The following is a 26,108-nucleotide window of genomic DNA, read 5'->3' on the forward strand; positions in this document are numbered from 1 at the left end:
GACCAAAGGGTGCTCTGCTGCTTGTGTGCATTTCATTGCTTAACTTTAATGTCCATCCTGTTGCCAAAGCATTGCCAGGATTTCAGTGACAGTGCAAGATTTCACTTAGATCCCTGGGATGATGTACTAAAGCTTTCCTTAATGATACCTGTTTCCCCTGTCTCTGAAGTAACAAGTCACACATAGGACCTACCAATTACTCCTCTGCCTCCAAGTGCTGAAGGGCTGACAGGAAAGATGTAACATTTAACCAGTAACCTTGTGAGAGCTGAAGTTGCCAGGCAGGTTTGCCCTGAGCTGACAAATAGCACAGGTTTGGTAAGGTAGGAGAGAAGCATCTGAAGCTGCTTTCCCAGGGCCAGTCCAAGCCAGGCAGAGAGAGACAACAGAAACTTAAGTTGTGTGTGTTGGATAAAGCTAACAATCTGCAGCTTAGAGGCTGTAGACTCTGTGTGTGTGTGTGTGTGTGTGTGTGTGTGTGTGTGTGTGTGTGTGTGTAAAACAAGCCAAATAATTCACTCAATGGACTTGTAAAGAAAGTGGCTTAAATTCTGTACAGGAAAGTACTTGCTTATTTTTATTGATTTAATTCATGTTAGCATTTCTCTTACAGCATATGGAAATGTTCATGTGTATGCATTCCAATTTCTAGTAGTTCCCTTCTAGCACATTTTCTATACACCATTAGCAAGAGCATTTGGGCTAGTCATGAACTAGGAATTTTTTAGTTCTGAGCCTAGAAAGATGCAACTGTTCAGTTCTTACCTCTGCAGTGAACAGAAAGTGCTTAAGTCACCATGAGCTCAAAAACCTGATGTGGAAATTCCAGATTCCCTTATTAAACCCCTCCATGCTAGGTTTAGTGTGTTGCAGGAGGAAAAAAAAATATCAAGTGATAGTAACCCTCTTATCCATTTTTTTCTATGACTTAAGTTATTTTAAAATATGGTATATTGAGACAATATAAATATTTCTAAGGATCCTGTTTTTTAAGAGTATTAATTTTTTTCCATTGGCAACATTTACATTCTGGTCTTGCATCTTCCTCACTCTACAGTGGAAAAGCAGGAAGCAATCTACAGGATGTAAAGCATGACTGAGAAAATCCTGTGCTACCACTCTTTCACTCTGAAAATCACTCGTGAATGTTATGTGTTTCCTATACATGTTAGGTAGGTTTCTGCTTTCTGTAAGCTGCTGAAGATAAACCAGGTTGGGCTGCCTGCTAATCTACCTTTCCGGTTATCCTTCCATCTTCCTTTTTGCTCCTGAACTTTGTTTCTCTATCATGTGCCTGGAAATCACCAGCGAGGAAAGAACTGTGGTTGGTGCTGCTTCCTCAAGGAGCAGTGGGACTTTGCTGGAGTGAGAAAAAAGAGGTACAGATAACACAGGTCAAAAGCAGGAGGCCTGTATTTATTTGGCTGAGTCAGCCTTCTGCAGTGGTGTAGTCTCACAGGTCCATTAGCTCCCCTCAGAATGAGAGCAACTGCAGCACCCCTGGGAGCAGTCATTTACCCACTGCATGAGGTAAGGTCTGAACTGGGCTGTGAAGGATTTAACTTTGCATGTCTGCTCCTGTTACCAAGCCTGTCTTTTGGGTAAAAAGAACCTTGACATCAAAATAGCATAAAACAGCCTTTCACAGCAGCAAAGACATCACCATTTATCTGTCCTAAAGTTAACTCCATCACAGGAAAATGTCCAATTTGTCTGCATCTGGCTTCTTTTAGTAACAAAATACCATTACAGGAGTGTCTGTCTCATGTACAGCAGTTTGTGCAGCATTGCTTATTGAGGAAGGGCCTGTGCACTTCAGGGATACTATGGAGAAATATACTAATATATGGTCATTGAATATTTTGTATTGAATAGTGTATTTGTATTGTAAACAAGTGTAGTGAACCACAAGGCATGAAGACAAATAAAATCACTATATCTGGCTTTCTCCATGTTGGGCTGTGTAATGATTGGTTCAGTGTCAGAGGGAGGTCTCTGAACCTCAATTTTTACTTGGTAAAGTTACAAAAGTACTAAGGTGCACACCAAACGAAGGAGTCAGTGTGGCGTTAAACAGCCAGCCACTGTTCTGGCTAGCAGGGGTGTGTTTAGGACTTGTTTGCACTGCAATTCTCGTATCTCCAAGTTTATTACAAAGAAAGCTGCCATTCCTCCTATTATAAACCACCAAGGCTAGCTTTTACCAACAGGCAACTGACCAGAATAAAAAGAGGAAAAAAAGGTCTGTTGTTGAAAAGAGTATTTTGGGGTTTTAATTCCTAAACATATAAATCCTAAGACACATTTTTCTTTCCTTTGAGTCTGGACATGGGCTTTGAGTTGATTGAATTACAAGCTGTATCCTCTCCACACCAGTCCTATGATACAGGTAGGTGCTTTTCTTGAAATTAGGGCTGACTCATAAATAAGCCTTAGTCCCTTTCACGTACTTAGCCACATGCTCATTCTTCTGCAGGATAGTGCTGATTTAGTCAACAAGACTTTTTTGCCTGAGCAGGTATCCAGCAGGCTCTAATTTCCATTTTTTCCAGACTTGTCTGTCCACACTTAGGAAAGAAAAAGGGTGCAGGTGAGTACTTGCAATATGGTTTTCATGGATACGACTACAGTTTCTACCTGGTGTAAAAGTCATGATGTAAATTCTGGACTTGACACCCATGCAGCACTCTCACAGGTAGAAGAGCTAACTTCCCAGAGAAACTAGGCCATGTTTTGCAAATCTGCAGTGCCAGTTTTGGGTCCTTGTGCCTCAGATCTGGCGGAATAGCAAGAATTTAATAGCACAGGCTCCCTGCCCAGAAAACGATTACTGTCAACATCTGCAAAGCAATCCCTGAATCCAACTGGACTGAACTGACTAGAAATCCCCATCCTGAGACACCTGAAGATTAGGTCATCCTCCTTCTCGTGCCACAACTGTGACCCCTCCTTTCCAGCCAGTGTCCAATAAAGCTTAGAAGTTTTCATTGCTGAGAGCAGTGAAGAAGTACATTTTCTGAAACCAGACCCAAGACATGCTGTAAAACAAGGACCAGCCTCAAAGTCTGCACCAGCACAGCTAAGAATTGCTGGACACCATCTGCTAATTTAGTTATCAACCAGGTAATATTTTATTCATGTGGCTTATAGAGACTTTGAGAATAATTTGTATTCTTTCTAACCAGTCTGGGGCTGTGATTATATAGACCTCAGCACAGCACCTAATTACAAATGTAAAAGTATCATTTATTTCCAGAATTTTTTTAAAGACACAGAGTGACATCCTGTAGGAGTTGCAGAAAAGGATTATGGCAATTTACCTCAGATTTCAGGAAGCACAAATCCTTTATATCACCAATTTTAAGACAGCCATCAGTAATCCCTTCTGGAACGGAGGGATTGCTCGACTTCTGTTTCCCACCACATGAATTTGCAGTGCTGTTTACTTTCTGGCAGAAACAGCTACCAAAACAGCTCTGTACTGGTAACAGTCCTGACAGACTGAGAGAATTGGAGTTATTCAGCCTAGAGAAGAAAAAGCTCTGGGGTGATGTTATAGCAGCCTTCCAGCCCCTGAAGGGGATAGAGGAAAGCTGGGGAGGGACTTTTTACAAGGGCATAAAGTGATCAGACAGGAGGAAATGGTTTCAAGCTGGGAGAAGGTAGCTACAGGTTTGACATAATGAAGAAATATTTTAGTGTGAGGGTGGTGAGACTGGGGAACAGGTTGCTGAGGGAAGCTGCGGATGCACACTCCCTGGAGGTGTTCAAGGCCAGGCTGGATGGAGCTTTGGGCAACCAGGCCTAGTGGGGGGTGTCTCTGCCCAGGGCAGGGGGTTTGGAGCTAGATAATATCTAAGGTCCCTTCCAGCCCAAAACCATTCTGTGATTCTACAAGTTAATAAAACTATTTTGCCAACTATTCACCAGGATTTCATTTTACTAATACCTGCAAGAAACAGATATTGTACAAAGAAAAGTTCAGTACATCGCTGAATATCTGCATCTTCAAATATAAAGCCTCTTTTTTTTTACATTCAAAATTTACAACTTTTATATTAAAAAACAAAAATCTCTTAAGTTAGACTACACTATGCATTACTTTAAATACAGTTGTGGAAAAATAGCTACAGCAATATTTAGAAGCTATCAGCAGCAGAATTCTGCCTAAAATAGGATATTATGATGTAATTTTAAAGTGTCACTTGCTCAAGCAAATCATTTAAGAATAAAAAGATTGTTCCTGGAACACAAAACCATCCTGATAAGATAATGTTTACATATGCTGCGCAATTAAAACACATTATACAATTAAAACATGGATAAAATATTAGCTTTTTTAAAATGCTGATATGCAAATATGGTCACATCAAGGTGTGTTACAATACTGTACCTAAAAACTACCCTTAATTTATCATAAGACTTTTACAAGAAATTTATATAGAAAACTGTGCAGAAGGAAACAAACATCTATCACAAACAAATCAAATTATTTAATACAGTGCCTAAAACCCTGCATATACCCCATACCACTGGGTAGAATTACCCATTACCCTGCTGTATTTATACAGACAATATTTTTTTATGAGGGTCTTACATGTAGTTCCACTCTGGATTTATTTGTCAAGTGATACTTGTAACCTGTAGCACATCAAACAAAAAAAGAAAAGCCTAAAACTGAAAGAAAGTTCTTCAGGAGTGTGCAAAGTGCATTATTTTGAAGAGTGCTGTTTCTACATAGCTCTTTCTAAAAGGCATACATCAAAAAGTGCTTTTTACTTCACAGACTGACATGCAGCATATTTGTCAATCAAAACTTGTCAATAAAAAAAAGGCTTTTGACTTAATAGAATTGCTGCTGTTCACTAGGATAACCGCAAATCCTTGTATTTATCAGCCCTTTTGTGTTCTGGAGGGTAGAACAGGAGGGAGAAAGAAGAGGAGGGATCTGAATGATAAATTTAAAAATACATCACAACTGCTTGCAAAAGCAGTTTTGGTTGGGTTTTTTTTCTTTTTATTGCTAGCAGCTGGTATTGGAATTGACAAAGTGCCCAGTAACCAGACTAATGTCACTCATTAACCACCTCCTCTGTCAAAAGCAGGCAATGTGTATTTGAGTTCATTACTACAGGGAGGAAAATCACTTAAATACTGCATGAATCACCAAGCAACTTCAGAGAATGTTGGAGATACATTCTCTAACTGGAACATTATTCAAATAATAAAGCATCTCAAACCCAGGATGCTTTTGCAATAACCTTCCCAGGCAGGGCTGTTTCACTCTGAGAAAGAAAACAGTGTTTTCACTTCTTAATGCAACTGAACTTCTTTAAATCTATATGGTTATTTTATATATATATATATATATATTAAAATATATATTCTGTATACACAAACATACATACATACTTATGTAAAATGCAAGTGCAGCTATAATAATGTAAAAATAAGTTGGCATTCTAGATGGGGTCTTGTGTGCTTTAAATCCTCATCTCCTACTCTGTGAGTGCATTTTGGCTCAGCAAATATCATCTACAAGCTTTGCCCCACTAATGCCACGATAGGTCACTCTGCTGGGTCGCACTAGGACCCCGTGGTTCTGCTTACAGGTGAAATAGCGCCTCTGCCCCACAGAGCCATCATTCTTCCCCTTGGCACTTCTGAGTTCAAGTCCGAGCCAGATCCCTGGTGCAAAGTCTGCAGTCCCAATGTATCTGATTGTCCCCATCTCATTGGAGCTGGTCAGAAGGACCTGAGAGCCTTCATGCAGCTTCACTGGCCCCTCAGTGCTCGCTGTAGTGGTATTGCTCCAGCTGCGCTGCAACACGGAGCTCTTGGATCTAGTTAGGAAAAAAAGGAAAAAAAAAACCAAAACAAAAGTCTCTACAAAATGCCCAGGGCAAATCTGTAATTCAGTGCATGGAAAAAAACCTCACTCAACTCCCTTAAAAAAAAAATTTAAAAAAAAATACTTGGTTTGATCTCAGGTCACTAGCCAAAGATGTAATGATACTAACAGTCTAGTCTATACGGCAGCCTGAGATACTTGGAAAATCCCAGGATCTACAATATTTGCTGTAGGTGATAATACTGGTACATTAAGCAGTACAAAGCATTTTATTTGGGGCTTCAAAGTGTTTAGCCAAAACAGCATTTAACATGCAAGAGTCAATAAGGATCACCAGGACAAAGTGAAGTCCATTAACAAGGTCCCCTGAACTTCACCCAGCTGTGTGAAAATACAAGGATTTGGAAAATATGCAGAGAGGAACACCTGGAAAACAATTTTAATGCCAACCTGAATCCAAGGACTGTTCTCCTGGATACTCATGGAAAAATAGTCTACTACTGGGCTGTTTTGTAAGAAAAAAAAAAAAAAAAAAAGAACTAGTGGTCTAAATAGCCAGCCTACCCAAACATTTTAAGCTCAAGACACTCACCTAACAAAGGAGTTTCTTCTATTTATCTCCTTTTGTGAGGACGCAGAAGTGGTGCTCAGACTGCGTCTAAAACCTAAGTGAAAAGGTTAATAAGCTCCGTAGGACACCTTAAAAAAACCCAAACAAAACAACCAAACACCACAAAACAAACACTTTGTGAATTTATATACTGCTTCTATTCCACTTATTACACATTCTCCCCTCCAACTTGGAAATTAACTGGAAATTCTCACAGAACTTGGTGTCCATAACATGCTCAAATTTTCAGAGAGGACAGAAATTAAATTAAACAAAACAAACAATGGTAATTTGAAGCAGCCTTTTTACAAAATTCTTAGGTAAAGAAAAAGTAAAATAACTGCTTCCACGTATCTCACAGAAGGTTTAGTAATTTCATATGAACTCCTCCCTAACAGCAATCTCTTCATCGATGTCAGTTCAGAAGCATATTCAATTTATGGTTAACTCTGACTGGAACCCAGTACAGTAGTAAGGGAAGAGTGTCAACAGTCTTAATTCTGACATAATTATTCCTTGCAATACAGAGTTAATAAAAGCATAGTACTCTACAGTTCCTTCTGCAGGCCACATTTTTAGGAAGGGACCAGCCAGACTATTTACTGGCATTTGGGTTCCTTGAATATGTCTTTTGGTCTGAGAAGCGGGCTTTGTGCAGTGGGGTTGTAGAATGGTATCCTGCAGTAGGCTACCTAAGCCAAATCACAGTGTCTTTTATACTCCTACCTGGAAAAGGGTGATTTATTTTATTCGATGATGTCTCCGTGAGAGAATCCAGAGAACCTGTTAGTCTGAAAAGCAGTAGCACAATGAGGTAGTTTCAACTGAACTGCTGGAATACTTCTGTTCTGATTCTTTCACCTCTACCTCCAGCTCCCAAGAGACACGAACATTTCAGTCATAATAAGGCAGATATGCAAGAAGCATCAGGAGCAAACTGGTCTATTCAAGTTACTTGCCTCTAACTCAGGAAGAGAGCATATATAAATCTGAGGCAAGTTCTTTAACAGCTTGGCTAAGCTAGGATATTTAGGGAAAGAAAAACAAGAACATGTCTGGAAGAGTAAGTAGACACAAATAAAGGAAGAAACCACACAGTATTCCTCAGATGTTCCTCCTGAAACCTAAACCAAGAGACTACTAACAAAGTGGTGGATGCTTGGTTACTCTACACAGTTAGATGGAAAAGAGAACAGTATTTCCAGGCATGTCCTGGGCATGCTTCCTTTTACAACCAAATTTAGCTCAGCTCAGCAGGACTGGGTCATGAAAGTAAGGTTTAACGAACACAGATCATATCAGACACAGAGGACCTTGAATGAAAATACTTGAAGTGGGTACAAGTGAAACAGAGGGAGCTGCATTTCTAATTTATGCTCTGCTTTCAAAAAGCTGATCTAAAACCTACCAGGTTTTAAATGGAATTATAAGCTTCCATTAGCAGATGAAAACATTTATTTCTTCTACATGTCCTGCAAAACTCTTTCCCACTGGAAACATAATGAGAAGCATTTTGGCTTACAACATCTTCAATGCTTACCTCTGTACACGAGATGGTGGTGCAAATACACCGTACCTAGGAAGACAACTGAAGTACTGAACACCTCCCACAGAACCATCATTCTTCCCATGAGGCTTGTCCAACTCAATTCCACACCAGAATCCTACATTTCAAAACAGTGAAATCATGGTATTTAAAAAAACAGAACAAAATAAAAAAGAGGCTTTTTTTATCTAGACAGTTGGTACAATTGGTCTTCACTCACATCAAAGAAAAGAGTTTCTATTAGAAACTTAGATAATAACAATAGATATACATTTTAAAATAACTGTTTGTGTAGTGATGTGAAAAATTCTATCATAATAAATCTAAATATAATTAACTCAGCATTTTAATCTGCTTTCAAGAAAATTGACATTTTAATTAGTATAGAAAAGGTAAAACCCTTGAGATATATATACAAAAGGGCATATACACACTTAAGCCAAATTGAACATTGCTGATGGCCATATGCTTTATGCATCATCTGACATCATCAACAGTAAATTTTAAATTTTGATACCAATTTATTCCTTCACTCTATCTAGCAAGTTATAATTAATACAAATTGCAAGGCTGGTTTTATGATATTGAGAGAAAGGTGTAAGAATCAGAACTGGCCAGCAATTCATCTCATACAGAATGCTTGATCATTCATAACCTGTGATAAATGTGAGCTAACTATGTAAAGGTGCTAAATTTCCTGCTCCATTAGCAGTCCTTATGCTATTCATCCCCAAAGGATTCAAAATGTTATTCAAGTCAGATGGCACTAAGGCACTGGATAAAATGGTACTTCTAATTATCGGATCAAGAAATACAGAAATGACAGCTTATGAATTAGAAGGGCTCAGTACATGAAAATTTCTCCCTTTCCTGTTTTTGGAATTAAATAAAGATCTGCATCGCAGCAGCAGAAATAAAGTTCTGGTAACTTCCAGAGCTTTAATACATATTAAGATTGGAATTTATAAAAATGCATTTGTTACATTTTCTATAAATTACTGGTGCTGCAAATGAAGAATTGCGGTTTTCCCACTCTCACTACTTAAAATGCCATGTTTTCCTCTAAAAAAAAAAATTGTTCCTTAACCTGGGGAAAAGGGAGGAGACTCAGTGTCCAACAGCTTTCTGCTTTTGTGCTTGTTACAGTAATTTAGAAAAGCAGACCCTTCCTCACCGTTTACTTTGTAAGCAACAACATGAGGGTAAGAATGATCCCAGGAAAGTACAGAATCAGTTAATCACAATAGTTTAAGGAATGACTGTCTACAATGAAACTGGGGAAAGGGGTGAGAGTGAAAAAGTCCTGTCATTCTTATTTTTTACATGTTGATGCCACCAAGTGTCAAGAAAGAGCATTGCCACTTACCTATCAATAAAATGGACCTCCTTTAAACTAGGTACTTAACACCAATACTTAGTACCTGCTTTTGCATTACTCTTGCAATAAGAAGATTACAGGTAATAAAGAACACAATTTGATTACAAAGAATGAGTACTCAAAAATTGGTTTCCATCATTCAGAACAGCTTGATTCTGTTTGAAAACACCTGGCTTCAATGCAATGTGGTTTTTAGCAAGGGGAAGGGAGACGGAAGCTGAAGAGAATGATGAGAAAAAAATGACAGAGTTTGGGGCTTTTTGAGATATTCATAGCTTTGCATCTTTCCTATGACCTAAAGGTTTGATAGTTAAGAATTAAATGTTCACAATTACCCTCTTAAAGATGCCAAGAAGAAAGATGTGTGAGATGTGACACCCATCTACAAGAAAGGCTGTAAGGAGGATCTGGGGAACTACAGTCCTGTCAGCCCAACCTTGGCAATCAGGGGAAATTATGGAGAGGTTCATTTCTAGTGGGCTCACATAGCAAATCCAGGACAGGCAGGGCATCAGACCCGGTCTGGGTGGGTTCAGGGAAGGCAGGTACCCTTTCACCAACCTGATCTCTTCCTATGACCAGGTGACCCACATAGTGGATGAGGGAAACACTGTGGACATTGTCAGCCTGGACTGCAGTAAAGCCTTTGATATAATGTCCCACAGCACTCTCCTAGAGAAGCTGGCAGCTCATGGTATTAGACAGTTGTACTCTTTGCTGGGCAAAAAACTGGCTGTATGGCCAGGCCCAGAGAGTTGTAGTGAAGAGTCAAATCCCGCTGGCAGTTGGTCAACAGTGGTGTTCCCCAGGGGTGTTTTGGGGCCTGTCTTGTGTAATATCTTTATGAAGGACCAAGATGAGAGGACTGAGTGCTTCCTCAGAAGCACTTTGTGTTGTTTGCAGACAACACCAAGTTGGATGCGAGTGCTGATCTGCATGAGGGTAGGAAGGCTCTGCCAGAGGGACCTGAACTGGTTGGGTCAATGGGCTGAGGCCCATGAGGTTTAACAAGGCCAAATGCCAGGTCCTGCACTTCAGTCACAACAACCCCATGGCAATGCTACAGGTTTGGGGAAGAGCAGCTGGAAAGCTGTCAGAAAGAAAAAGGACCCTAGGTTGCTGGTTGACACCCAGCTGAATATGAGCCAGCACAGTGCTCAGGTAGCCAAGAAGGCCAACAGCATCCTGGGCTGCATCAGAAGTATTGTGGCCAGCAGGACCAGGGAAGTGATGGTGCCTCTGTACCTGGCACTGATGAGGATGCACCTTGAGTGCTGTGTTCAGTTCTGGGCCCCTCAATACAGGAGAGACACCAAGCTGATGGAGCATGTCCAAAGAAGAGCTACCAAGCTGGTGACAGCTTTAGAGAACAAATCTGATGAATAATGGCTGAGAGTACATGGACTGTTTAGTTTTGAGAAGGTTGAGGGGAGACATCACTGCTCTCTAGAGATATCTGAAAAGAGGTTGCAGTGAGGTTGTAGCTGGCCTATCGTCTCAAGTAAATAATGATAGCACTAGAGGAAATGGTCTGAAGCTGCACCAGAAGAGGGCGATACTAGACATGAGGAAGAATTTCTTTAATGAAAGAGTAGTCAGGCACTAAAACAAGCTGCCCAGGGAGTTGGCAGAGTCACAGTCCCTGGAGATACTAAAAAAACATTTAGATGTGGCACTTCAGGACACCTATAACTTCAACACTGAAACATTGCCTCCTAATTAAGCTTTATTAGTGGACAATTAAAAGTCACTTTTTTTTTTCCCCTGGCAATTGAAAAGAAGAATAGGAGAAAGAAAGAACTTTGAAACAAAATAGTAAATTTAGAATCTTTTTTTCTGAAGGGAGTAAAAAACAAAAAAAAAGGAGTTCTTTTAATGTTCATGTGCTCACATATAGGTTATTCCATATTAATTCTACAACATACAAAGACTATAGCAAATACCTGGTGCAAATTTTGTTGTCCCACAGAATCTAACAGTGCCTATTCTCTGTCCTACCACCAGTACTCTGTCTCCAACATGAATTTCTCCTTTATCAACAGGATTTTTCCTTGTGGTCAGAGAACTAGACAGCCCTGTTCAGCAGAAGAACAAGATCTGAAATTAGTAACATTATTACTTTAGAATTTAATAAAGTCTTAAAAAGTGAGCCAACTGATCGGTAAGTGGTATAAATTCAACACATGGCAACATACAGCAAATTTCACTTAGACAAAGAATTGCTTTGCTTTAGCATGAAAACTGAACTACAGACTTTTCTCTGCAGTTGAAAGGTACAGTGACCAAATACATGAAGATTTCTCTCGAAGATGTTCTTAAAAGCTTTTTAAAAACTGCCCAACTTGTGTTTGTGATTAAACTACTTCCCAAGTCTCTTTCTTGAACTATTTCAGATTCTGAAGCAACCAAGTATTTAATACAGCAATAAACTTCCAACTGCAAAACCACAACTCAATAAACCAGACCATACCAGCACTGGTTTTGGATGAGGCAGAAGACACTCGAGTCACTGCCTTTTTATTGCTGCCAGTTGAGTTCCGCTTCTTGGAGTAATTCTGTTTGCCTTCCAAGGAAGTACTGGAAGAGGAAGAGCTGCTGTACACAGGAAAACCTGGAAGACATTAATGTAAGTATTCCTTCAGAGAAAATATTCAGAAAAGGACAGATTATGCAGAAGTGAAAGCTTCTGTAAGAAGGTAGTTACCTTTTCTCTGTAGTGGGCAGAATACAAAGTAAAGAGCCAAAACTGATATTAAGCAGCATTCACAGACACCTGTCAGGAATGGGATATGTACCTCTGACCCTGCCTTGGGAATAAGGTGGTAGTGCTGGGGGCTGTCTCCAAAAGCCCCACTTTTGTTACTCTGCAGAAATTTTTCTTAACAGTCCCAAGCATATTTCATAAAATATGGGAGCCTCAGTAAAGAGAGATTATACTTTCAGCCTCCAACCTATGAAAGACTTGATGTGAATGGAAGGAAGGTGATATTGTGTGAGTCAATTATTGTCTGGATTAAAGCCTACTATATTCCACTGCATACTGTATTAATATTAAAATCTGTACTATAAAGTAAGAAAAGGAAAATAATTTGTGTCTCCATTAGCAAACCCTGATGTCTAAGGTCTCCAGTAAGACTTATGTTCATTCTTACACCTTCCTTTTCAAGGCTGTCCCCAGTTCTCCCCTTTCCTACCACTTTATACTCAAAGTAAGTCATGTCTATGCCTCAGTTACTCAATGTGAAAAAACTAATATAAAAACTAATATAATATTGCTTTTTATACTTTGAGTTTTGAGAGGCTTAAGTCATAATTTTTTAGAAACAACACAGGATTAGTGTGTTCAATAAAATTTAATCCTCCAGTTTGGCAAAACAGTAAAGAAATGCAGAAAAGCAAATGCAATGGGCCACAGCAAAAGCTCGTATCTGGGAACAGAAATCTAAAGACTCTAAGATATTGGCTGTATCTATGCTACAATTAAGAAAATGCAAATTACTGAATAAATGGTTACTTAAAAGGCAAAATTCCCAGAGTCTCTTCCTCACAGCTGTTCACTGATGGAGGACATAAAAGGTTGCTTTTCTTTGAAAAGAGTATATTTACAGTCACACTTCAAAATGTGACAAAGAAATACTGCTTTTACCAACGCTTGTAGTATGACTTTATAGACAAAACCTCAAAGGACACCCGATTTTTACAGTTTGTTAAAGACAGCCCAATTCTGAAAGTCCAATTCTGAAACTAGATAATTGCAGAGAATGATTCATAAGTACAAGGGATTTTTCATTTTTTATGGTGTGTATATGGAACTTTTACAGAAGTAAGGTGATGGTACTTTTTCCTCTGCCCTACAATTCTCCTCAACATGTTATGGAACAACAACAACAAAAAAAAGTTTTGTTACCATCTTTTGCAGATCCAGTTTTTTCCCTTTTAGTAGCCATCAAGTCTGTTTCAGAAACACTGTCTTTTTTTGCCATATTTAGCCCTATGAAAAGAATATATAAAATTAAAAACATACATTCTAACAATGAATAATAATTTTACAGGCAAGCCACATAAAAAAACAGTGTGACAAATTTGCAGATTAGTGGATGCATGGATAAAATCAATGAAGCAGTGAAGTTCCTTAGAGTCTTGATAAATGGTTGAAGATTGCAAAAATGTTTTGATGGATAAGCAGATACTAAGCCCCTTAACACATTAAAACCGTCCAAACTATCTTGCAAAAAAATAAACAAATTATTAAAATATTAATGTTTATATTGTAGGAGCCTTGCTTCAATCTAACATTTACAGCTATTATGTACACAATATTCACTTTTCTAGTACTTAAGGCATCCTATTCTCTAGTATTAATTACACTATTTCTGCCTTAAAGATTACACATTAAAGTTTTGAGAGATTTGAGACCAAATTTTCATTTGGTCTACAAATAATGAAGTATGCCAGTATGATTTTTAAGAGCCTAGCTCCTAGAGCAGCAATGTTGTGATATCCATATGAACTAGTATTGCCACATAAGTTGTAATTTATGAATAGTCATATTGCATTTCTGGCAGTTTTCTACCCTAATTCAATGAAGAATAAGCTTATCTATGATCTACTCTCTCCCTGTCATGAAAGAAGAATCACATCTTGGCTTAATTCAGTTTCAGGGACTGAACTAGTGTACAAATGTACCGGATTTTCCAAATTTTATGATTTAGCTGTAAAGGCATCAGACCAAAAAAATAGTGTTCATGACTGACAATACATTTCTCAGATTGATCACAGTAATTCTTTCTCTAAAAATGTGAAAAAGACCCATCACCATCAGTCTGATGGATGACTCAAATCCAGTAGAAATGAATCAAATTTTAAAATCTCTACACAGGTTATAAACATACCTGAAAAAGCATTTAATTTCTCTTGGATCATTGCAAACCAATGTAACTCCTATTGCAGAAATGAAGTTTAAGGAAAATAATCTGGTGATGCACATAAACACTGCAAAACAAAGTTCTGCCTCTGCAGCTTTATGCTCCCATTCTAGGCAGTGAGCCAGCCAGGTACATTAATTCTAATGGACCTTTCAACACAAGAACACCTTACAGGTGAATCATCCAGAACAGCTTGGCAGCTTCCAGATTACTGTTATTGGATGTAAACTCTACTGGGAAGATGATGCTTAACTTTTTTTTCTTCTTCTTCTTTTTTACCTAAAGCTAGAATCAAATAGCTAAAATTTACAAAGATACAAATGCACCTTTATAACAGAAGACATGGTTTATGACTAAACTGTCTGGTACACACCATCTGTGACAAAGGAAACAGTCCTTTCTGTTAGCACTTATTGAGTTACAAACAGTTCACAACAAACCAAATCAAATATTGAAAAAATATTTAACAGAAAAATTCAGCTTAAATCTGTTCCTAAGCACTATTCCTAACAAAACAATTATTGTGAAATGCTTTTTATGCAGGATATGCAGAGCTTAAATCTTGTGCTCATTGTAAATACATATAATTCATGTTTACTTCCCTCTCAATCTATGTAGAGATGAGTTACATAAATCACCCAAGATGCTGCCAAAATGCAACTCTTCTATCAGCCTGGCACATTGTTTCTATATCCTGTATATCACTGGTAAAGTCTGCCCTGTGTTTCGGTGCTTGAGTAAATCCAGTGAGAATGTCTGCATGCTTTTCATCCCTTAAACTGTGCTGCATGAGTCACCTGAACAGGCTTTGAAAGGTAAAAAAAGAGTTAATGTCTATGTTTAATGACATGATTATTCAGCCAGCCAAACATGGGGACAGATTATGCATAGCAGGCAGTGTACACATCAGAGAAGAGTCTGCACACCCTGGAACCTAAACAGACAGAAAGGGTGCATCATGCTTTCTTCACAAAGTGGGAACTTACACAAAACAATTAAGGAACTTAAATAAAAAGCTAAAAAAACAGGGACTGAGACAAAACTCCAAACAGTAGACCCAGGCCATATTACAAGGACATCCTTCCTACTCTAATTTGCCTCTGATTGAACTCAGATTAAACTTAAAGAGCAGATAAAACACAACCAGTTAAGTAGTTACTTGATCATTTTGCCAGAAAACAAGTCTCTCCAATTGCTATATGTAAATTTTACCTACAGGTATACAGAATGGTTTCTAGATTTTCACTGAGATGTTTCAAGTTACCCAGGAAGATCTTAGTGAATGAAATGATGTTAAGTTTAGACATTTAACAGATACAACAGCCAAACAGAAATTACTTTGAAGGCTTGAGAATAAATGTTGTGGTGAACTTTTTTTTTTAAAGAGTACATGAAGACCTCTATTAGTACATCAGATCACTACAATTACTAAGCAACTATACACAGCATCATTACAGCACTTGTTTGACAACTATTGAATTTATATACTAATCATAAAAATACTAAAGCAAACACAGTTAAAGATCACCTTCTCATCTCAAGTGATGAAATAATTCCAGACAAGTATCTTAATACCAAGATTTACAATACTAGTGCTAATTCTTGAAGATTAGTATCTAAATCTTGTCTCAATGTACAAGAAAACACTCACCAGAATTCACTTTGGAAGTTATGTGTGTCATATCTATTTTCTTGGATTTGACCAAAGGTGAAGATCGAATGGAAGCACTCCGTACAGAGGCTTTTTTGTGACTGGAAGCCTTGCTTATTTTAGAAAGAGGTGCAAAGATACCTGGAGAGAAAATTTTATGTGCCAAAAAAAGAGCTATGAGTAATATTAATACAAAAATACTTCCTGGCTACTATCTCTGAAGAATTTACTTAGGTTTTTTTTCAGACACAATCATGACTTGCTGAGCTGTCAAAGCACTAGAAAAATAGGAAGGACTAGCTCAAATGAACAGTGAAACAAAAAACAATTGATACAGCAACTTGAACAGAGTTAATTCAGAAAGTCAGTAAAGCTATTGATTAGAATCTTTGTCCTAAAGATAACATTCTGTCTCCACTATTACAAAATCTGAGACTTTTTAATGATGATTGACACCTGTAGTTTTCTGACTTACAGCTTGAGGTATTTTAATTTGTATTTTGTGCACAATCTCTTACAAGAAAGGCAAAACACGTAAAGAAACACAGCCATTATTGCTGCAACACAGACAGCTTCAAAAAATACAGATGGAAAACCAGGAAAAGATTATTATTGCACAGTTTCAAGAAAATAGATAGAAATAAATCAGAAATTTTGACTGGCAGTGGTTTTGCAAATATTTGTGGCCAGAACACTAGGAAAAGTTAAAACAAATGAACAAAGCACTAAAAAGGAAAGCAACATAATTTTTTTTTTCTCCCAAAATGTTCATTTCTTCCAACACTGTTTTAAAAATTGAAGTTTTTTTAAAAAAACTAAGAAAATAATTAAAGCTTATACCATATTTCGGAGCACATTTGAAGTACTGGACTTTTCCAACACTTCCATTGTTCTTTCCTTCTGGTTCATCCAGTTCTACGCCAGCCCACTGGCCACTGGCAAATTCTGTTGTGCCACAAAATCTTAATGTACCGACCTAGAGCAGAAAGCATCAACACAGAATTACTTTACTAAGCAAGCATGGTTTATGAGAACATACGATTATGAAGGTTATGAAGGTTTTGTGAGAGGTTATGAAGACGACAGCTTCATCTCCAAGCTTTCATCAGAACAGAGAAATACAAACAATCATCTCCCTTGATTATTTACACTTTGTTTCAATGCTAGCCAATGCATGTTCTAGAGTATTCCTTCTGCATAGATTATTTACTAAACAAAAGCAGAAGCTACCAGCAGATCTCTTTAGAGACAAGAATTAAACAGTAAACACCACAATGCAATTCCAAGTCACCCAGGTACAGGAGTATATGCCTAATGGGAAGTTTTACTTTCAGTGTCTTCCACACCAATAGTTCCAGAACAGTGGTTAGATATCTTGATGAGCTCCAGATTCCATAGAAATACTATGTAAAAATAATATATATATATGTGTGTGTGTGTGTGTGCATAATCATGTATATGTGTATATATATATTTAAATTAAATAAATATATTGCAATGGTTAAAGGGTAAACTTCAGAGCATACTTTCTTTGGAAAAAAAATGTAAAGTCTTTTATTCCCTTCTTATAAATAAAAAAAAAAAAATTTAAAAGCCAGCAAGTGTTATAACTTTGTTTTGATGTTTCATTATATATATTATTTAGAACCTGTGCAATTAAGCATATCAAGAATATGAAGACAGACCAGTTTTGCTGGTAGACCTCAGTCTCTAGAAACATACGCTGTAAATTCACAGAGCTCACACCAAGAAAGGAGGAATAACAGAGACGCATTTAACTCTGATTTAAATTAATTTGTTTGATTTTTAAAATCAGTTTTAATAAGAAAAACTTTGATCTTTCAGTTGCTCAGTTTTCATTATCTCATGTGACTTGAATCTATTAGTTCATTTTTTAATATGACTTCACTGACTAATCATTACTATAAAATCTTCCAGCTGCTCTTTTTTAATGTTCTGTAAAGAAACAAACATGATCCAGAGCCTGTTCTTCCTTTACTCTGAAGATGTCCTTTAAAATTGATTGTTACAGAGAGGTACCACACACTAACCTGGGCACACACTTTTTAGCTACCAACCCACGGATCACATCATCCAGAGGAAGCTTGGCCAAGGAGCTGAACAGCTTCCTCCCCCTTCCAGGCTCCAGCAAAAGGACGCTTTCCAAGCAGAGGGAAGGGACCAGCATCTTAAACTGGAAGTGGTGATGTCAAAACTGAGGCTCAAATTTTGCACAAGTCCTTGGACTTGTGCAGGCCAAGAGCAAAGGATATCTTGCACATGAGAAACATGGCAGGAACAGGAGAAAAGTTTTCTTCCAGCTACTGGTTTCCATGCACTCACGTTTCAAAGAGTGTCCATTCTGATAACATGCAATCTATCAGAGTATGAGCTGGAGAACCCCAAACCATGGCCACAGAAACACCTGCTTACACAGCTTTCTGCCCTGTAGGACAATTAGAATGACAGGTGCAGTAGGAATCAAGAGAGGAATCCTATTTCCCCTCTGGCATCTACTGTGATTTGCTTTCAAAGCCAAAGCATTGTTAAAGCTGATACATTAGGAGACCATAGAAGCAGGAAAGAGAATAGAAATCCATAAACATTGTTCAAAAAAATGATCCATGTGGTGGTTACGAATTGGGCATAATTTGCATCATCCTGTTCTCACACTTTTAAGTATTGAAAAAGAGGGGAAGACAGGGCTGGGATCAACTTCTCCATTCAGGCAAACTGAGAAAGCAGGTGGGAAACAATGAGGAAGTAATGTAGAACAGCTCCTTGCCTACAGAGGAAGAGAGGAAAGCCTGTGTGGGAAAGGAAGAAGGAAAATCAATCCTCCTTCCCACCTGCTGGCTCCCTTATAAAAAGCTGCGAAGTTCTACTGGCCTTTGGCAACAAAAAAACAGCTTCCAGCTTCTCCACTGTAACAGGAGACTCAATTAACAAAAAAAACAAAACAAAAAAACCAAAACAAAACACCAACCAACCAAAAAAAAACCAAAAAAACAAAAAACAACAAAAAAACAAACCTCAAGAAGTTCTATCCATACACAGTAAGCACATTACAGTGTAAACAGTTCTGTGGGCCTTACTTTGAGGAAAGTTACACAAGAGGGCTAATTTCTTCCTTTCTTGCTATTAAACCTCCATTAACTTCCAGTTACATTATCTCCCCTTGCTTACACTGTGCAATAGCTTTCTGTAAAGGAAATTTCCATGAACTTCCTAATATCTTTAAAGAACAAGCTGCTACCTTCTTCTACATACTTCAGTTAAAACGCCTTCTGCATAGCTAATGATTCCTTAACTTCTCCTGACCCAATTGCAAGAATATACCACATCAAAACGCAGAATTGAAGTTGTTTTGCATTCTCAGTAGGGTTCACTTTAGAAGACTTCAGTTGTGATAACTAGAAATCTGAAGTTACATTAGAAACATTATTAAAGGTAAAGATACTCAAGCATAAAATTTTGCTTGCAAATGCCTTCAATATTTACCAGAAAGATATATGAAATACATAAAAGAGTTCTAAAATCTTTAATTATTTCAGAGCCCTTGCCATCATGGCAAATAAAAGGACTGTAATATTAACACTGCATTTTTAAATACATGATTAAAAACACCTTTAGCAAGGTAGCTCTTAAAAGCTGTTCATGTTTGAGCTGGACTAGTACTACTTCCATTCTTACACTTTCACAGAACCATGTAACAACCCTGGTGGTTCGGCACAGCTTTAAAGATTTTAGCTGCATTGCCCCACTGAAATTGGGTTACTATAGGCTAAGTAGAAAGAAAGTTTTCTATAACCCCTTCTAGAACATACGAGCTGTAATTCACAAATGCACATTCATATTTGAGCACTAGACAACTCACAGTAATCTGTACATTTTACCATCTTTTTTATGTGACAGCAAAAATGATAAAAACTGAGTCATGTTGATGTACTATAGGAGAGTGTTGAAAAACTGTTTACAGATACAAAATGCAGACTGTGCCTGTTAAAACAGCTTTTCATAGTAGTGACAGCCTTTAATGCATAACTGTTTAATTACTGTTCATTACTCTGTCACTGTAACCAGATCCTTACTGCCTTCCAGGGTTCATACATTCCAGAAAGTGTTTTAGACCCTCAGAATAGAGGTATGCCTCCAAAGGGTGAAGTAAATTGACTGTCCAGAAATTAAGAGGTATGCCTCCAAAGGGTGAAGTAAATTGACTGTCCAGAAATTAAGAGGGCAGTATCAAGTTTCTCATCATACCTTCTGTCCTGAAATAACAATGCGATCCCCCAGTTTCAGGCCAAGTGATGAAAGCATGGCCTTGCCTGTGATATGCCCATGGTTTGGAATTATGGCTTTTGAGATGTCACATGAGAGAGACACTGCATCCAGCAATATCTGCTTGATTTCTTTTGCACTGGCTGCTGCATCTGCCATTTCCAGTGGCATATCTACCGGATCAGGAACGACATCTGCTGGAATCTGGCCTTTGTCATTCTGTAGAAACATAACATAGCACAGGATTTAAAGTTGTGGCAAGATAAACCTTAAAACAAAAGCAAAAAAAAAACCCTTAAAACGAAAGCAAAAACATAACAGATAATCAAGTTTTTAACCCTCTTCATTAGATATTTTTCCTAAAATATTAACAACTATAGAAACATCCACATTTTCAAATAAGGATGCCAAAACACCCTTAGATATATAAACTGACATTTACAGTTTCTTATTTTCAAAAATGCTAAGTTACCAAGATTTTTAATAGTCACAACACACGAAAAGACCACCTGTATGTACCTGTGTACCCACACACACATTTAAGAAAGTAAGCAATAATTCTGGTCTGTCATACAAAGCTAATATCTCCCAAAGAATTTACCCAGTGTTTAGTTTACTTTGATAAAGCTTATTCCGGGTGTTAGATAGAATTTAATTAATATATGGTTGCATGTATGGAATACACAAATTTGATGTTCACATACATACTTGAACACATCTGTTCAGATTTATTTGGATATAGTCTATTCCACAAGAGATGAAATAAGGACAGGGTCCTTTTGAAACAATTCCCATTCCATAAAGCAGTGATTGTGATTCCTCACATGTCCCAAGCGACACTCACCTAGGCCAGAGTTATTAGAGCACCAGCTCACCTGGAGGTAACCTTCACTCAAGGCAAGTTGGCCAGACAGCAAGTACAGTACCGGGTTGTCACGATGCCACAATGGCAAATTCTACCTGGGCTTTCTTCAGCAAAGGCATTTGTATGGAACATCACCTATCTGCTAATTACCCAAGAGTCTGTGGAAAAATAATTCTCAGTCTTCCAAATGTGTCTCAGTTGACATCCTCACCTCAAAAATCACCAGAAGCCCAAAGAGGGAACGGCACAGTGCAAGACTGTATTTCCTGTTTCCTTTTAAAAAACAGACTAAAAGGTCAACCTTTCCTGAGCCCCTTATAAATCTTATCTCTTAGAAAACCATAACCCTTACTCAGCATTTACACTGTGTTCTCCTCATATAAGCAAACTCTACACTGACCCACAATAAAGTTCTGACCAGAGACTAAAGACTTAAACACGTATCACTCCTGAAAAATCTACAGTTATTCTGGAAGTAAAAAGGTCAGCCCCAGTCACGTCACAGTGCCTTAAAAACAGGATATAACTGGGTTGAAATTGAGCCAGGAGTTGAGTTTCCAGCCATCACACTAGCCATTGTTTAGGTCATACCAGTCCTACAATTCAGCACACCTGCAAATCTCTGTGTCAACGTAAGACAGAAGCAGAGCAGAAGCAAAAAGGCAAATGTGGGCACAGTGGCACAGGTTTGCTTTCCTTGAGGGCAGATACATCTTTTGCCTGCTCAGAATGCTTGTCAAACTGCACAGCAGTATTCCCTGTGACACTCATACACCTGCCATGCAATCTGAAACATGTACATGCACTCTAAATAATGAGACAAAGAAGCAAAATAGTGTTTTTAAGAGACATCTAGACTGAATGCCATCGATAACTGTATAAACAATTATGTTCCAAAAGGTATTGCACCACAAAGTGCTACATAAAATAACAACTTTTGAGTACCATTAATTATAATTTCTTACTTTAAAAAATTAATTTGAAAATGGAGAACTAAATGGAGATACAGCTGAACAAAAATAAAACAACCAAACAAAAAGCCAACCAAGAAACCCCCACCACAAAAAAAAAAAACCAACACAAACCCCACCCAAATCTGAAAAACAATCATAACCCCAAGACTTGTGGCTAGACACATATAGCAGCACTTCAAACTATAACTCAAGCCTATTACTTGGTTAGCAAGCAGTGCCATTAATGTTTCTTTATAATCAGTTACTTATTCAAAGTTTACTGCTAAGCACTAGACTTCATTTCTGAAGGTCACAGATCGCACTCCTGTATTTCTGAAAAGATCCACCACCCCCATGACAACTGTTGCAAGACAAACAAGTATTAACAAAGCAAAGCTCAAGCAACAAGAACATCATCTTGAAAGCTATTTCTAGTGAACTAGACTATGACATAAAACCACAAACTTCAACACAGAAGTATGACAAAGCATACAAAATCATCCACTACTTTAATAAATAACTTTTCTGTGTCACTATCAATCCCTGTAACACATCTTTAGATAACAAAAATCCTCAACAGTCTGTTCAATTTTTCCATGTACTTTTTTCACATTCTGGTGAATCTACAACCTAACTCCTTACCCTGAAGGCAGGATTTGCTCCATGTTCCAGTAAACACTTGACAGCTCCTGTACACAGGTTAAACGCAGCAATGTGCAAAGCTGTTCCAAAATCAAAATCACTGCAAGTGGCATCCACATCTGCAATTAAACATCACCTGTGAGGTCAGCAAGTCTGCTACATGAACATTTCACCCTACAGGTTCCATGAGAGGACATAAACTGTAAAAACTCATGTTAACATTTATAGAGAAACACCACAATTTGTCTAATATACAGAGACATCATTAAATGCATAAGAGAAATAATTATACATAGAGTATCAGCCTTGCCTTCTTCTGTTTATTCATCCCATAAACCAATCTGGAAGATGAGCATCTACTTTCATTTACTTTATAATACTGATGTCTTAATTGCAAAATTGTTGCTATTTAGAAGCCCAATCTACCATGCTAAAATTAAGACATCAGTAACTTTATGTCTGCATGTTGTAAATCAATGTTTCCAAATAAATTATATTTTGTTGCTTCAAGATATCAAATGAGAAGAATTTTCAACCAGCAAAACCAATTAATTTTCTGCTTTATATTGATTCAATTACTAATGGCCAAGAACGAAGTAAGACAGTGATTTTTATAATTTGTTTTCAAAGAGTTACACTCTGGTGGGTCTTGCACTAATAGTTTGGGAAATAAAGCACTCACTAGAAGAGATTTAGAATAATATACATTTCCATCAGTTGTTCTCTTTCAATCTGGTACGAAGTTATTATTGTTCCAAATGATTGGAGTTTTAATGCCTACTTAGTCTTTGGCTGCTCTCCTGAACTATGAGCCATGTCAGTTTGAGTCAATTATGTATACGACTGTTAATTAAAAATGCCAGTTGATTTTATGCACAAACCAAAAGCCAACAAGTATTAGCAATAATGTTCCAATTTGAAATACTGGTGAGGAACATAAAGCTTTCCACTTCAAAGCTCCCATGAGTTTCCAGCATCAGCCTTCATCCCAAAAAACACTAGTCTGTCTCACAATTTGATAAACAAAACATATCCCAACTCTATTAACATCCTTATATAGTGATACTAAATTTGTATTTTGGAGAAAAAAAATACAGCACCAGATATAGAAGGTTCAGAAATATACATTTTTGTATAGATATTTCAGCATACCAATAAATATTGACTCTGATTTTTATAAGTAACGAATACAATTAATTTGGGATAAAATTTTACAGCTGTACTAACATAAATACAAACTTAGCTGTTTTAAATTTAATTACCACACATGAAAAAAGACAACATTCACATGATGCAATCATAACAGCAACTACGTACGTAGGTATCAAATTATATATTGCGTATTATATAGATTATGTATCTAATAGCAGAAGACCATTGTCACTTTAAGACTGAACAGAAGCTGTGCAGTTGTATACAATGACTGAAACTTCCATGTTTAATTAATAAGACCATCGAGTAACTATTTTCTGAATGCACAGGAACAAATTTGCAGAAATACTGATCAGCTACAGAGTCCGCAACATTTGCATGAACTCCTAAATTAAAAAGTAACCGATGAGTAGAATTTTTTACTTTATTAGACTAGTGTGAGCTTCCCAGACTTCAAAGCTTCATGATTGGAGTTTTTAAATCGTTTCCTGTTTGCAACCATACTACAGGTTGCAAAAAGAAACACATTTATATCAAAGGTTAACCGGTAACTACATTCAAAACATCTAGGGGAAATTAATATCCAGCAATGGTCCATCATTAATAACCCATGGAGGTTACAGTGATTGTCTAATGCCACCACATACTTCTAATCCTTAAACCCTTAATTTTTATATTTAAAACCTCTAGAAACCTAAGAAATCTAGCTCCCTATTCTAGCAACTGAGGTGTAAATCTGTATAAAGAATCAGATGCAGAGCATCACAAGTGAGAAAGTTTAGCAGTAAATCAAAAGGAAACATCTTTGGTACTCTCTCTTTCATAATCAAAGAATTCTCATGACTGGAAACGACTTCCAAGATCACAGAGTCCAACTATCAACCCAGAAAAAAAACACTGTACACACTAGAACATGTCCTGAAGTGCCGTATCCACATGGTTTTTATATACCTACAGGGATGCTGACTCCACCATATCCCTACTAACCCATTCCAGTGCCTGACTATTCTTTCAGTAAAGAAATTCGTCCTATTATCTAATCTAAACCCCCAGCTTCTCAGGAGAATGCTGTGGGAGAGGTGTCAAAGGCTTTACTCAGTCCAGGTAGACAATGTCCCCAGCCTTTCCCCCATCTATGTGGGTCACTTGGTCATAGAAGGAGATCACACTGGTCAAGCAGGACGTGCCTTTCCTAAACCTATGCTGCCTGGCCTGATCCCCTGCCTGTCCTGGATTTGCCATGTGAGCATACTAGAAATGAACCTCTCCACAACCTTCCCAGATTCTGAGGTCAGGCTGAGAGGACTGCAGTTCCACCTATCCTTCTTCTTGTAGATGGGTGTAACAGTGGCAAGACTCCAGTCACCTGGAACCTTCCCTCTTGACCAAGACTGTTTACAAGGGATGGGTGTCTCAGAGTCAGTAAATCACTGCCTTGAAAAGCTATTTATACATGAACAACCACTTTTGATCCAGTTCAGTATAGAATCAGCCAAGACATATTTGTCTTCTATGTATGTCCTCCCTTCTCTGCAAACTGCCTGACAAAGTACAGAGCTAAAATTATTCTTCCTGTTAATTCAGACCATTCATTCTCTTCATCTCACTGGGCAAATATTTTTTTAACATTTTCCAAGATTAAAAAATTATCTGCTCATCCAAGAGTTAGCAACTGTCAAGGCATTTAACCAGAGGGGTCTGCTTAGAAATCTAAGCAAATTCCAACCCCTTCTGTAGGCACTGCACAGGAGATGAAAATATTACATGAAAATGAAGTCTGAAAGAAGACCTAACATGTTGATTTAAATTATGGACACCAGACTGTTGAAATGTGACATGGATTTAACCACTGTGCAGTCTTATTTTGTCTTTTGTTACCAACCTACACTTATAACCTCTTAAGCGTGTCATACCAATGTCAGCCCAGTTTAACAATTACCTCCATGATGGTTCAGGACTTGGTAAGCAAGCCTTGTGTCCTCAGAAACCTATCAGCTTTTCAGAAGCTTGAGATAGTCTCTAGCAACAACTAGCTAAAAAGGGCATAAAGCATTTTGCAAAACGGCACAATCAGATTATTCAGTAGATCAAATTAACATTTGCACAATTTTAATATTAAAATTGCTTACTATTATTGACATCCTGACCACAGTAGGAACTAATTGTACTGGCTGAGAATATCTTCTGCATTTCCATTTGCATTAGCATAAGTAGGGCTCTAAATACCACTCCTTCATACTATCATTCCAAAAGG

The 26,108-nt window shown here is 37.7% G+C and overlaps 1 protein-coding gene across 4 annotated transcripts in view; it reads right to left on the reverse strand.

Annotated features, from left to right (window-relative positions):
- Window positions 1-1,732: 1,732 nt before the first annotated feature.
- CLIP4 (CAP-Gly domain containing linker protein family member 4) overlaps window positions 1,733-26,108 on the reverse strand; it is a 35,454-nt gene continuing 11,078 nt past the window's right edge. For 3 of the 4 annotated variants that reach the window (XM_030446937.1, XM_030446940.1, XM_030446939.1), the window contains 11 exons: window positions 22,703-22,821; window positions 20,225-20,461; window positions 16,802-16,937; window positions 15,962-16,102; window positions 13,293-13,376; window positions 11,856-11,996; window positions 11,329-11,460; window positions 8,002-8,125; window positions 7,188-7,252; window positions 6,444-6,516; window positions 1,733-5,843 (listed from right to left, as the gene is read on the reverse strand). In XM_030446937.1, coding sequence (XP_030302797.1) covers window positions 5,522-5,843; window positions 6,444-6,516; window positions 7,188-7,252; window positions 8,002-8,125; window positions 11,329-11,460; window positions 11,856-11,996; window positions 13,293-13,376; window positions 15,962-16,102; window positions 16,802-16,937; window positions 20,225-20,461; window positions 22,703-22,821 — 1,574 coding nt within the window. In that variant the 3' untranslated portion in view covers window positions 1,733-5,521. The remainder of the gene's footprint in view (window positions 5,844-6,443; window positions 6,517-7,187; window positions 7,253-8,001; window positions 8,126-11,328; window positions 11,461-11,855; window positions 11,997-13,292; window positions 13,377-15,961; window positions 16,103-16,801; window positions 16,938-20,224; window positions 20,462-22,702; window positions 22,822-26,108) is intronic. The other variant, XM_030446938.1, reaches the window with a different exon arrangement.

Source organism: Calypte anna, chromosome 3, assembly GCF_003957555.1.
Source record: "Calypte anna isolate BGI_N300 chromosome 3, bCalAnn1_v1.p, whole genome shotgun sequence".
Classification (NCBI taxonomy): domain Eukaryota; kingdom Metazoa; phylum Chordata; class Aves; order Apodiformes; family Trochilidae; genus Calypte; species Calypte anna.